The sequence below is a fragment of the Ictidomys tridecemlineatus genome, chromosome 13 (genome assembly GCF_052094955.1).
Source record: "Ictidomys tridecemlineatus isolate mIctTri1 chromosome 13, mIctTri1.hap1, whole genome shotgun sequence".
Classification (NCBI taxonomy): Eukaryota; Metazoa; Chordata; class Mammalia; order Rodentia; family Sciuridae; genus Ictidomys; species Ictidomys tridecemlineatus.
Window position 1 is genome coordinate 919,829 of NC_135489.1, and position 14,021 is coordinate 933,849.

Sequence of the window (14,021 nt, forward strand, 5' to 3'; positions counted from 1 at the left end):
AATGGGCCCTGAACATACAGGGTAAAAATAAACTGGTACAAAAAGAGCAAGAACGCGGGCTGGGGCTGGGGCTCGGTGGCAGAGCGCTTGCCTAGCATGTGAGAGGGACTGAGTTCAATCCTCAGCACTGCATAAAAAACTTAACAAAGGGATTCTGTCCATCTGCAACTAGAAAAAAAGAAACTTAAAAAAAAAAAAGAGCAAGAACTTTTGAAAAAAATCCCTGTTAAAGAACATTTCCTTTGATTAAAAAAAGGAAGATACCAAATGGGTTTTAGAATTTGCATTCTTCAGGGACTGGGGTTGTGGCTCAGTGGTAGAGTGCTTGCCTAGCACTGGGTTTGATACCCAGCACCATATAAAAAAACACGAAATAAACAAAATACAGGTATGTTTGCCTAGATTAATAAGAAGATCCTCTATACTGAATGTGGACTTTCAAAGTTTTAAAAAATACTTCCAAGGTGAGCCTGAATCAAAGAACTAACATACCCAAAAGCTGCTTCTTGGGATTTAAAGGTGAGCCTAATGTGCTCATCAACATTTTAAGATTTTTGCTAAACCAAAGGTTAAAAGTGCATAGAGACAGCAAAAGCCTCCACGTTAACAAGAATTACCACTTGTCATCTAAAGAGGGCATCAACTGCAGCTGCTGCCGGACCAAGAAAATGATCATGTCTCTTACAAACAGATCAATTCTGAGATTCACATGAGGAACACTCAGGATTCTGGAGCAGTCACCAAAGTTTATCACAATAAGCACTGGTGCAAATGGAAAAAAAGCAAGGAGGCTTTTCACTTCTCTTTTTAACAAAACAATATCCCTTATACGAATATACTGAAGTAATTTCTTAACTGAGGTACTCATCTAAACACAAAGTTAATTCCTACATGTCAAAAAAATATGACAAAGTAGAAAAAAATAAAAAAATTTTAAAAAGACCTGTGGCTGAAAATTCAAGCTACAGGACTTAAAACTGAAACTAGAACTGGAAATGAATGCTCACATGAAAATAGATAAAGTACTAAAAAAATGGTCTTTGTGAACAGTATAGTGTGCGCATACTCACATAACCACATGCACAAGTCCATGCATGCACATGCACACATTAACAAATTCCTCTCTAGGCAAGGCGAAGATAATCATTTTTGTGAACAAATCAAATAAAATTCTTCATAAATAATCTACCTAAAGGAAATTTTCTTTGGTTTAAAAAGTAATCAGAGCCAGGCGCAGTGGTGCATGCCTGTGATTACAGTGATTCAGGAGGCACAGGCAGGAGGATCCGAAGTTCAAGCACACCCTTGGCAACTTTGTGAGACCCTGTCTCAACATAAAAAATAAAAGGGTCTGGGAATGTAACTCAGGGTAAAGCACCCCTGAGTTCAATCCCTAGTACCATTTAAAAAAAAAATAAAATTAAAAATTAATAGTAAGGACCAAAGGCAAAAACAAAATACATATTTTTTGTGTTGGTTTTAAGAAGAATTGTGTTCTCAGTTTATCACTACGTGAGTTAATAAAAGATTAAATTCAAGATGTCAATAATATTTATATGTTAAACACAACATGTAAAGCTATGAACAGAAAAAAGGGACTAGAAATAGAAACATTAAAATCATAAATATATTGTTTTTACTGTTGCCAAGTATTTTCTCTGTTCTAAAATTTCTGTGATGCTATATTTCTTTCATTAGAAAACATTGAAGATCAACAAAAACTTTTAAAGTGAGATTTTTGGAAATATGTGGCATAATTTTTAGCATATGCACATAAAGAATCATGAGTAATGAAATTATAAATTAAACAACATCTGTAGTAGCAAAAAATTAGAAGCAACCTGAAAAGTCTCCTTTCCCAGGACACTGGACACCTCAGTTGTGATATATTCATACAATGGAATACTTTAGAAAAACAAAAGATGAAGTAAATATTCATGTGTCAACAAGGACCAATTTCATGTACCAATGTGAAGCCAAATAAAATTCGGTGCAACAAGATACACAAATTAAGACAACTTTATATAAAGCATGGAAGACAATACTGCATATTATTTGAAATGATACATGCATAAGCAGTAAAGTTAACTAAGCAGTACATAGCAACTATAATCTTACATTCATAACAGAAGCTACCCCAATGGGGTAGAAGGTGGGTGAGAACAAGGAAGAAATGTTCATTCCACTCCTCTCCACGTCTCCTAGTAAAACACCACTTTCAATCTCGGTTGCATATACTTCTGTGTCTCCTCTGTGGGAACATCTGAGGGACACAGCCCCTCACCCTGCTAAAATCCTTTCCAAGTACCCTCCCCTACCCCCAACTCCCCAGCAGGAGAACCTGATCACACTCCAGAATATGGTGAGATTAGTAAACTGTTCCTGCAACACTCCCCTGTTCTGTACATGCCACCCCCACAAGAGGCGATCCTTGACTTCCTTCCTAAGAGGGCCTCACTTCCTCTACCTTTGTTCTGCTTTTTATTTTCTTCTTCAAAGCCATGGCTACCCATCCAGCATTATGAATCTGCTTGTAGACTGTCTTCTCCCCCAGAACGCTTATTCTGTTAGGATGGGATTTTGTCTGTCTTGTTCATTGTTGTACCACATTACTTAGACTAGTGCTAGACACAAAGGTGCATATTACTGGCTCTTCAAAAGAAGTGTGCAGTTATTCTACACATTAACCTACCTTTTAAAATTTACCCTACTATACATACCTTTGAAGTTATTAAATACCTTTCCTAAACATTTTTAAAGCTAGACTTTATTCCAATATGTGAGTAGAATATACCACAGTTCAATCAATTCAGTCATTTGACTTCTTACATAATTTTTTCATCAAAAATAACAATGGATTATTCTCTTTGTTAATTAATCATTATTTCTATAGGATAAATTCCTCAAATAAAACTGTTGAATCAATTCTCCAAGTGTTTGATAAATATAGTAACAACCATTCATCCAAGGGGTGTGCAGACATATTGACCCTAACAATGGATGAGAGCCACTATATTACATTTTTACCCATGCTCAGCACCTGTGTCTCTTTCAATCTCACTAATTTAATAAGTAAAAAACATACTCATTCATCCAGGGATTTTGTAGTTATACTCCATATGAAGTTACTTTCATTCCTCAAATTCACCCCATTCTTAAGGGTATATGAATGGGGAGTCACAAAGTACGTCTCAGCAAAAATCTAATGGCACACACTGGACCTGTCCTGTGACAGCAGCTCTCCTGATTCACTGGGAAGAGTCTCTAGTGGAGAGACTACACAAGACAGCACAGATGAGCACAGGAGCGAGCACACCTCTCCAACTCTGAAGAACACACTAAGCTCTGTGCCTCTCTTTCACCAAGGAATCACTTTCCCTGCTGTTCCTGCCCAAAACGGGGCAACCAAAAAGTAAGCAGAACAATTTTCTATTGTCTTTACTATCAACAAATAGCATAAAACTATCAAGGAAGAATATGCTAGAGCTGGGCACGTGGTTCAGTGGTAGAGTGCTTGCCTATCATGCTGAAGCCCTGGCTTTGACCCTGGCACCATAAGATAAAATAGAAGGGAAAAATAGGAAAGAAAAGAAGTATAAAAGAATATATTTGAAATAATGCCAAGAGTCATCAACCTTTCAGAACACTTCATACACTAAGCTGTCAACCAGAAATTGTCTTACTGGAGTCTAACACTTCAGAACTTTCACCACTGGCTTCACATCAAGACACTAACTCTTCAGATCCTACAACCTCAGTATCATCCAACAGTTCCATAGTAAAGGAAGGAGCAGGGACCAGGCAGACAGACCTACAAGCCTTTGAACAGGTGCAGAAAGCCCCAGAAAGGACACTCATAACTTCCCCAGCTACAGAGGTCTACAGACTCCTGCTGCTCTGCAGGCAGTGCTCTGACCTTACACTTCCTACAGGGCTAAAGGGGATTAATTCACAGAACACAGTGAAATCCTTTAACAAGTATTAAATGATACACAGCAACAACAACATTTTAACAATCGTTAATTTATCTTTTAGCCATATGAACTCTTAAAATTGTATTCTAAACATCATTTTTAGATCATAATTAATAATTGAGCATAATTTTTTAAATTTTTTCTTTTACCAGAGGAGCCCAGTAGGTGTAGAGGTAGCCTATTTTCAATGCTGGTACAAACTGTGAGCAGGACACTACCAGAAAATAGAGATTCAAGAAAAACTTGAATTGTTCATACAAAACCTGAAAAGGAAAAGAGAAAATTAACACAATCCCTTCAAGGAAAAATTTTAATACCTCCAATATATAATTAAATTCAGCACAATATATAACCACATTTCTGTTTGGAATTGGCTTTCTAAAGCTATCCCATATATAAAGGTTACCCCACATAACATTTGAGATAAACTGAGGGGAAACAACAATTAGGACTCTAAATTATATTAAAAGTATCCTTCCCTAAGAGGCTTTATTTTTTTAATGAAATTTTTAGTTTTCCAAAATCTATAATCTTTACATGCACATCCAAGCAAATGACACCAAAACTTTCCCAATGCTAGCAAGTCAGTAAATACAAAAATGCATATCTAGATACCAACTCAGAAACTCTAAAGATGCGAAAGTTGTACTAACCTCATGTTTACAAATTGGAAAAAAAAAAACAAATAAATGAAAAACAAAAAATACAACAGCCATACTTTGTAATATGAACTGGGCTTTATGAAGCCAGATGTGCACAACTGTGACTGCATGAGATGATCTCCTGCATGTGTTTTCTCAAAACATGTAAAATGATCAACACAGAATAGTAAATAACAGACCAATTTTCAGAAATATAGCTACTTGTATATTTTTTATAGTCTTTTGGTAGTTGGTCTTTAACACTATTTTCAAACATGAATTTCATCATTCAATAAAATTTTAGGAAAGTCAAAAGTGAAAATTTTTATATTTTTTTAAAATTCAAATGGAATTACCTATAAGGAAGAAAACTCAAGATCCAGTATATTGAGAGCTCTATTTACAAATTCCTCAAATTACTAGATTTGAATTAAAAATTAAATAGAACAATCCTTATATTTATAGATAGGAACAATTCAAATGGCACACAATTACAATCATACTGGCAAACTTGCCGTCTATGAATCAAAACCTCCTGGGAAGCAATTTATATTACATAATATAAAATGAAATTACTACATCATCAGATAGTTTCATGTGTGACTGAAAAATCAGTTACACCAGTAACACACTTATATTTATAACCATGTTCAACAACTATCTAGAAATGTTTTGAACTATTTCATAAATTAATCTCAGCAGGAAGGAAAGCTCTCTTTTTCCTCAGCAATATCTTTAAAATCTCAGCATAAATTATATCTATTAGCAATTCAGAAATTGCCATTTATGCTAAAAATGGCATAGAATTCCTACTGTGTAATTACCAAATGTTTCTAAAATACTACATTTTAGATGAAAAGATCATTTCAGAGACAATTTAAGAAAAAAATCACCCACACAGTTAAGGACTGTATAGACACATCAACAGGTGTTCTCTAGATGCAGCCACTCTAGGCAGGTTGTATGAATTTGCACTGACCAAAGTGAAGCTTGCATTATTTGTTTCAGACCACTGTACTCAATACTTGACTATTCACTGAATAAGTCTGGTGACTGTTAAGAAAATGTACACTGCTTAGCTAACGGTGTTATTGTGTTATTTAATAATTTAAACCTAAGGAGAAAACAGTGCTTCTTTCAATAAAGTTGAAAATATTTGCCCCAAAGACAGTTTACATTTTATTGTCCTGACAAAAGATCAGTCTTCTAATTATGAGGCCATTAGTTTTGTGTGTTTTAATAAAAAAGCACATTAGATATCAAACTCTTGCCAACAAATGAATGGGTGGGGATTGAGGGAGGGGAATAATCAATGTCCAATACAAAATCAGAATGATCATTAAAATACAAATACACAAGAAAAAGCAACTTTCAATTGATGTAATCAAGAGCTTTTCTTGATAAATAGAATAACAGCCCTTAGCTAGAACATGCCAAAGTTTTGATATAGAAATATAATCAGATATAAGATGACAAACTACTTTCCCCAATAAATCATGCTGGGCTAACTGCTAAAAAAAAAAAAAAAAAATCCTGTAATTAAAAAAAAAGAAAAAGAAAACCAACACCAGTTGTCATTACCTTCAGAAAGATAAATAAACCTGTCAAAAAAATTATTCCACTATTCTAAACTCACATAAACTTGGTTTTAAAATTTAATTTAGAAGTATTACTAATAACCAAGCAGCAGAGAAATAAATTTTAGTATTTAAATTTAGCATAGTACCTAATTAAAGATTTGGCAAAAGGTCTAAGATTTATAATGTAAAGTAGCAAAGACATCTATATACACTTACATATTGTTACAGTGTCATTTTTGCGAAAGTAAAATTGTTTTACTTTGTTTTTGAAATTTCTTGACAAGCTTAGAAATTATATTCAACTTTTCCCTCCAAATTCCCACCCCCAAAAAACTTTACAACTTATTTTTTGATCATTTTACTTAGCATTTTTTCATTATTTCTATACTGCAATTGTTTCTATAATTATATAAATGATGTTTATCAAGAACTGAAGTTAATAATCAAGTTGAAAATTTTCTTGTTGATTAAAAATGCAAATGAATGATTTGGCAATCATTAAAACTGAACAGTATAAGACCAGGAGGTGCTGCGTTGGGCCTGACAGTGAAACACAGAGGGATCTCTGAAAGGCATTGGAAACCAGCAACCTCTAACCTATGACCCTCATGCAGGAGTATCTTACCCCAGGTATAAAGGTAAAGACATTGTATTTTTGATTTTTTATTGAATTCCTGGGATGCTTTTCTTCACTCTTCTCAGGACATCCAAGCCATACTGTGCGAGCTTTTAGTTCTTTCTTTCGATGACAAATATTTATCAGCCAATCACAGCAACTGCATGAAACAAACAAACAAAACATACATATTACATATGCTTTTTGTAAAACATTTAAACTAATTCTGCATATTGAAAGACAATACTGACTTTTCTGTATTTACCAGACACTAATAGCATTATCTAATGCTAATCTGGGGTTTTTTCTTAGAACAGGTCAATTATACAAATTTAAAATGTCACAACAAAATACTTAAAGAGTCTCCTATTAATGTGCAATGGCTTCTAGAATCCAGAGCAAAGTCTCCTATAAATGTGTAATGGCTTCTAGACTCCAGCAATTATCACCCCTATTAGACACTCTTAGTGGCAAAACAACATCTTTAATATTCTACAGCAGTCAATGCTCCATATGTTGAAAAAACATATAGCTATGGGTATGGTAGTTCTTAAGATACCACTTGAGTGATTCAATGATAAAGGTACATAGATATCAATTAATCCAGGACGTAGCTTTGCCTCTTCTCTGAAGAATCATTTTTTTCCATTTTTTTACAAAACGACTACTCCAGTAGCATTAACTAAAGACTTATGGTTTAAATCAACACAACATTTAAAAAGATACCAAAGTTGAATGTGATGTTCTCATGATAATAAAAGCTTAGTTATTTTCCACATGCCTATCTTCATCCATGCCCTGTTCCAACACAGCCAGGGTCCTGGGAGGACCAACTCTTCCCCTTCTGGGCATCCCAATCATTGTTTTCAGAGAGAAAATACAAATTGTCCAAAGGGATAACTTTTCTTAAAATACCTCAGAAAATGAAGAAAAGGTATCCAATTCATCTCTATTGAACACAAAATAATCATGAATTTAAGATTCAGTATCAAAAATTTGGGTTAATTTGACTATTCAAAATGTAGAAACACTCGGAACAGTTCACTAAGAGAAGTTGTTGGATCTCATCTTCTGAAAGCATTCAAGGTTAGAATTGCAAGTCAGCTATGTACATCAGAAAGTGTTAACTTCACTTGTGACAAAGTAAGCTTTAAATTTAACGACGAATTTTGTATGAAAATAACATATAAGGCATGATCATACAACAGAGGTGACACATCATAATTCATATCTCAGAATTGCTATGTCTCCAATGTTGGTGTTATCCTTTCCATCCAATCACACTGACTTTATTCTTCAGAAATTACTACAAACATTAAAAATTCAGATGCACTACTTCATAAATATTTGTTTATGGGAAGGTGCCTTGGGGGAGTATAAACTAAAATCAGCATCATCCCTCTTGACTATCCGCCAAATTATTTTTTGGGGGTTGGATTACTGGGGATTGAACTCAGGGGCACTTCACCACTGAGCCACATCTCCAGCTCTATTTTGTATTTTATTTAAAGACAGAGTCTCACTGAGTTGTTTAGCGCCTCGCTTTTACTGAGGCTAGCTTTGAACTCATGATCCCCTCTCAGCTCCCGAGCCACTGGGATTACAGGTGTGCACCACCACACCCGGATAATTTTTGCCTTTGCTCATATCTTCACTCTAGAAGGGCAGAGAATGATACACAATATTTCTGCAGGATTGCCCACATTACTGCCTTGAGAAACTTCTCCTTAATGAGGCTGATGGAATGTCAATGAAGAGTCTTACCTAGTGCCCCTCAATTCAACAGGAGCAAAGATCCGCCTCTGGTAGAATGGAAATCTCCTACTACTGTGCAGCATCACTTTTTAAACAACAAACCTAACATCTCCATATCAAAAGCATGCTTTCAAGTTATAAATCAGAGTATTATTCAAGTTACTTAAAACTAAGTACTTCCACCATTACTGCTATTGTTGGCAGAAAAAAAGGAGATGCATGGAGTAGATTTCAACTGAATTTTGACAATATTTCATCTTATTTTGATTGAACAAAACAAAAATAAGGCTACAAGTAGAACACCATAAGATTCAAATGATTATTTCTTCCCTACCACTGCTTTTATTGTGCGGCCCCATCCCCACCCCAGGCCTTTTCCCCTCATGCACCCCCCTATTTTACTGTCCCCTAGCAGATTGTAGCCAGCTCCCTGTACTTCCCAACCTAAGTCCCCACCCTCAGGGGTCAGTGTTCATGGACACTTCCTGCCTAGAGCTCCCTAACAGCCGCTCAAGCTCTAAACTGCTTTCAATATGTACTCCTAGTGTTATGAAAATCCTACAGTGATGATACACAAGCTAAGACAGATTCCTTCTTAAACTTCAGACCTGATCTTCCTTTTAGTCACCTGCAACTGTGCTGTACAGATGCCAAACTCCTACATTTGACACATGAGGAACTCTAGGTCAGACAGGGAAATGACTTTCCTAAGATGTTAATGGCAGAGCTGAAAGCTGAAGCCTGGATCTCAACCCCACATCAACATGATGTTCATCCTGCATATAAACAAGAGTCAGCAGCCAATGCTTGCTTATGTTTCCAGAGTGCCCCAATCTAGCTAGAGGCACAACACTCAGATGGTGAAAACTAACAAATAATGAGAAGAAATGGGAACTCCATGGAAAAGCCCCACACCCCATGCAAAGTTACCATTTTAGAACACCAAATTCTGCAGAGAATTTAGACCCACACCAGCCAACAGCTGCTGGCCACATGTGGCCACGTTATGATTTGGATGTAAGGTATCTCCCAAAAGCTCACATGTAAGTCGGTGTAAAAAGGTTCGGGAGAAATGACTGGCTTGCCAGAGTTGGCCCAATCAGTGAATTAATCCCCTGATAGGGATTAACAGAGTGGTAACTGAAGGTGGGTAGGGTGTGGTTGGAGGAGGTGGGCATTGGGGGCATGACTCTGGGGTATCTATGTGTATTTGGCAAGTGGAGTGTCTGTCCGTCCCTCCATCCCTCTCCCTCTCCCTCTCCCTCTCTCTCTCTCTCTCCTTCCTGATCATCATGTGAGCCACTTCCCCCCATCATATTCTTCCACCATGTTGTTCCTGCCTCACCTGGAACCCTGAAGAATGAAGCTGGCTTGCCTATGGACGGAGACCACCGAAACTGTGGGCCCTCAAATAAACTGTTCCTCCTCTACAATTATTCTGGATGGGTCTGTAAGTCACAGCAGCAAAAAAGCTGACTAAAACAGAAATGTGGTACTGAGAATTTGGGTCATTCCTGTGACTAATCTGACCATGTGGTTCAGAAGCATTTGGAGCTTTTTGGAAGGTGTGAGAGGAATTTTGAGATATTTAGCAGTGCAAGCTGGAAACGCTTTAGGTTGTTGTAAATGGAGCTTAATGGCTGATTCTGGAGGGAGCTCAGAAGACCAAAATGTCAATAGGATCATATGGTGAAGACAGGACTCAATAGAGTTTAGAGGAAAAGGAGGACACTATCAGTAAGTGGATTAGAGGCCATTTGTATTATGTTCTGGTGGAGAAGTTATCTGTTTCTAGACAGCAGAGCATTCAGGTGGTGGCATGGATACTTCTGGCCACTTTTAGCCCAATTTATTGTAATAATCAGGAGCAGAAAGCAGAGCAGAAAGCGACTTGAAAATGGGGGTCTTAGAAAGTTGCAGTTGTTAAATACATTAATGCCACTAAAGAAATGCCAAAGACTTTGCCCAGAGACTGTAAGAGGGCATCTCAGGAATTGGCAAGATCATATTCATCCCAGACTCAAGGAATTAAAAGTAAAAATTCTCTTGAGAAGAGCCCAGTTGAAAGCCTTCTTACACAAGGGGGCCTAGGAAGTTTTTCAACACATTTAGCCCCTCAGGCACTCAGAGGCTGTTGCATCCAGGGTCCCTGGAGGCCTGGCTACTACTTAAGATGGCAGCAGACCTGGGTATCAACCATGTGGTGCTGGTTCTGCAGGATTGCAGGATGGTAGAGAGAGGGCATCATGGAGGCTTCCACTGAGATTTCAAAGGAAGGCCTAAGAAGCTAGGCAGAGTGCCCCAGGGTTGGAGTCCCTGTGCATAGCCCCAGAGAGGGCAAAGCATGGAGATGTGAGGAGGAAGCCAAAGCTGCAGTAAAGATCCCTGAGATTAAGAAATGCCAATAACATGGGACATCATCCTAGAAAAACTGTAAGAATCAAACAGAAACAAGCCAACAAAACGTCCACTTGAGCTGTAACAAACAAGGCCCCAGGGGTGGAGCTACATAAGGCCTTTGAATAGAACATTACCACACCTTGTGCCCCAGATACTGGAAACAGAACTGCAGTACTTATTTGCCCAGCTAGATTTCAGTCTCTGCTTTGGTCCCATTCCTTCTTTCCATGCCCCCATTTTTGTGATGGAAATGTTTACTCTGTACCTTTATATATTGAACACTTGTAAATCGCTTTTTTTACAGGAACTCATGATGCAAGCTTGCCCTGAGACTCAGAGTAGACTTTGGACTTGAATTTTTGGGCAATCTTAGAACTGTTGAGACTATGGGGACTCCTGGAAATAGACAGAATGTATTTTGCATTGTAAGATGCCCTTGCATTGTAAGGGAAAAATGTTATAGTCCGGATGTGAGGTGTCCCCCAAAACCTCACGTGTGAGACAATGCAAGATGGTTCAAAGGAGAAATGATTAGGTTGTAAGAGTCCTTTTTTTCTTTTCTTTTTTTAATTGATTTTTTTAAAAAAAGGTTTATGAGACTTAACCCAATCAGTGAATTAATCCCGTGACAGGGATTACTAACTGGTAACTGATGGTAGATAGGGTGTGTTTGGAGGAGGTGGGCATTGAGGACACGGCTTTGGGGTATATATTTGTATTTGGCAAATGGAGATGTCTCTCTGCTTCATGATCTTGTGAGCTGCTTCCCTCTACCATACTCTTCCACCATGATATTCACCTCACCTCAAGCCCCAAGGAATGGAGCCAGAAGGGAAAGAGGGGTGATTTTGAGTACATAAACACCAAACACTGGAAAAAAAAAAGAAAGAAACAAACAAACCTGTACAACAAAAAAGTAGAGCAAAAAGTACTGAGACCTCTGAAACCAAGAGCCCCCAAATACTCTGTTCCTCCTCCACATCTCAGCAGCTCAACAGCCACATTGGCTAATGGTTACCATGGGACACCAGAGATCTAAATATTCTTATCATAATAGTAAGAACTATTGAACAGCACTGGTACATGCAAAACACACTAAAAACAAGTACCACTGGTGAAATACAAGCTACTTATATATACAATTCTCTTCAGCATTTCAAATATAGCAAAAATTTCTCAGAATACATTCAGACATGAATATTTTTTCTGCAATACATAATTATCTAATCTGATATTTAAACATATAAAAGTCACACAACCCTAAGGAAAAATAGAGGATATGCAAAGCTTAGAAAGTGGTAAACCACTACTTAGCATTGTTAAGTGTTGTAACACCAAGCAAACAGAAACCTTAACATCAACCCATGCCAGCCACGATAGGCACCAGCTTCTCACTGACTTCATCTCACTCTGTGAGTACTATGTACCAAAGACTGAAAACATATGTTCCATATTATATTCTTTTCCTCTTTATAACCCAGTATAAATAAATCTAAGATTCCTAGACTGCCACGATCTAATTAAATTATTCATACCACTTCATTACTCACACATATTAACAAATTAAAGTGTTATTACTAATTATTGTACTGTGCAGAGAGAGAAGCAAGTAAGGGTTAGGATGCCACTATAAAGTCACATACTACTGCACAAAAGTGAATAAACATATTCACAACAGGTAAGCTTGAGGTTTGAAAAGCCTAGGGATCCTCCAGAATTGCCAATGGACAATGAAGACACAAACTATGATCAGAAGGGAAAGAAGGGGGATTTTGAGTACATAAACGCAAAACACTGAGGAAAAAAAAAAGAAATCTGTACAACAAAAAAAAGTACACCAAGCCCTATTGAGTGGTAGAGCTAAAGAGGAAAACAATATCATGGGGAATTTCTGAGCAAAACATACGGGAAAATATCAAAAAATGAGAGGGAAAAGCAAAATGAAGTCCTAGTAAGTAGTTGGCAGTTTTACTTAACCACATTTCTATGTATGCTAAATACTTTCTAAATTAATAATATTTCAGAAAAATACTTTCCCACATTTATACACTGCCTAACACGATCAAGATCAATAGTAAGTACTTCTAATAGTGCACATATACTTAAAATATTTTAGGATTAGTAGCTTTTCACAAATCCCTCTATAATCAAAGTTAAGTGTTCTGATATTAAACATTTTTGTATTTCAAGATTCTGTGTTCTAAAATTTTAACCACAATGAAATAACCCTCAAAATTTAGACAGCCTCCTTCCCTTCATCCTCCATCCAAAATTGGTCAATTACTTTATCTAATAGGTACCTTTAGTTACTAAGAAAAAAGCAACACAGTACTCACATTTGTCTTAAAAGACCAGCATTTTCCCATGGCTCTGTACCCCAAATGTTTTACAGATTAATTCAAAGTACAGAGGCCATTTAGAACCAGAAATAATCCCAGCATTTGATACTCCCTCTCCTTTCTCTTCATATGGAAATGCCATCTCAACTCCACTTTCCTAGAGACAAAGTGATTTTTGATAACAAGTGAAATGTAAATCTCGTGAGAACGACCATCAACCTGAATCATAGAACTACATATACCAACGAGTGCCTCAGAGCAACTTACAGGAAGGTATGTTCATTCACATGAAAGAAATTCAAAAGTTTTAATTAAAAGATTTCAGAGTTTTGGTTTTTTTTCCCAAAGTGTCCAAGTGGGTATTTCTAACAAATAATAAAAATGAAAAGTGAGTCTTAAGTCATGAAGAAATCAGAATCTACTCAGTCCCTGAAGAATAATGATTTTTAAAAAAGCCTTCCTGGACTGGGGTTGTGGCTCAGTGGCAGAACGCTTGCCTAGCATGCGTGAGGAACCTGAATTCAATCCCCGGTACCACATAAAAAAAATAAACAAATAAAATAAAGGTATCGGGGCTGGGGTTGTGGCTTGGTAGAGCACTTGCCTAGCATGCGTGAGGCACTGGATTCGATCCTCAGCACCACATGAAAATAAAATAAAGGTACTGTGTCCACCTACAACTAAAACATAAATGTTTCAAAAATAAAATAAAGGTA

At 36.9% G+C, this 14,021-nt stretch overlaps 1 protein-coding gene across 2 annotated transcripts in view; it reads right to left on the reverse strand.

The window, feature by feature from the left end:
• The window catches only part of Atp9b (ATPase phospholipid transporting 9B), a 254,916-nt gene that overhangs the window by 223,676 nt on the left and 17,219 nt on the right, over positions 1–14,021 (reverse strand). For both annotated transcript variants that reach the window (XM_078029853.1, XM_078029852.1), the window contains exons 3-4: positions 6,821–6,971; positions 4,124–4,237 (exon numbers count right to left, since the gene is read on the reverse strand). In XM_078029853.1, the coding sequence (XP_077885979.1) occupies positions 4,124–4,237; positions 6,821–6,971 (265 nt within the window). The remainder of the gene's footprint in view (positions 1–4,123; positions 4,238–6,820; positions 6,972–14,021) is intronic.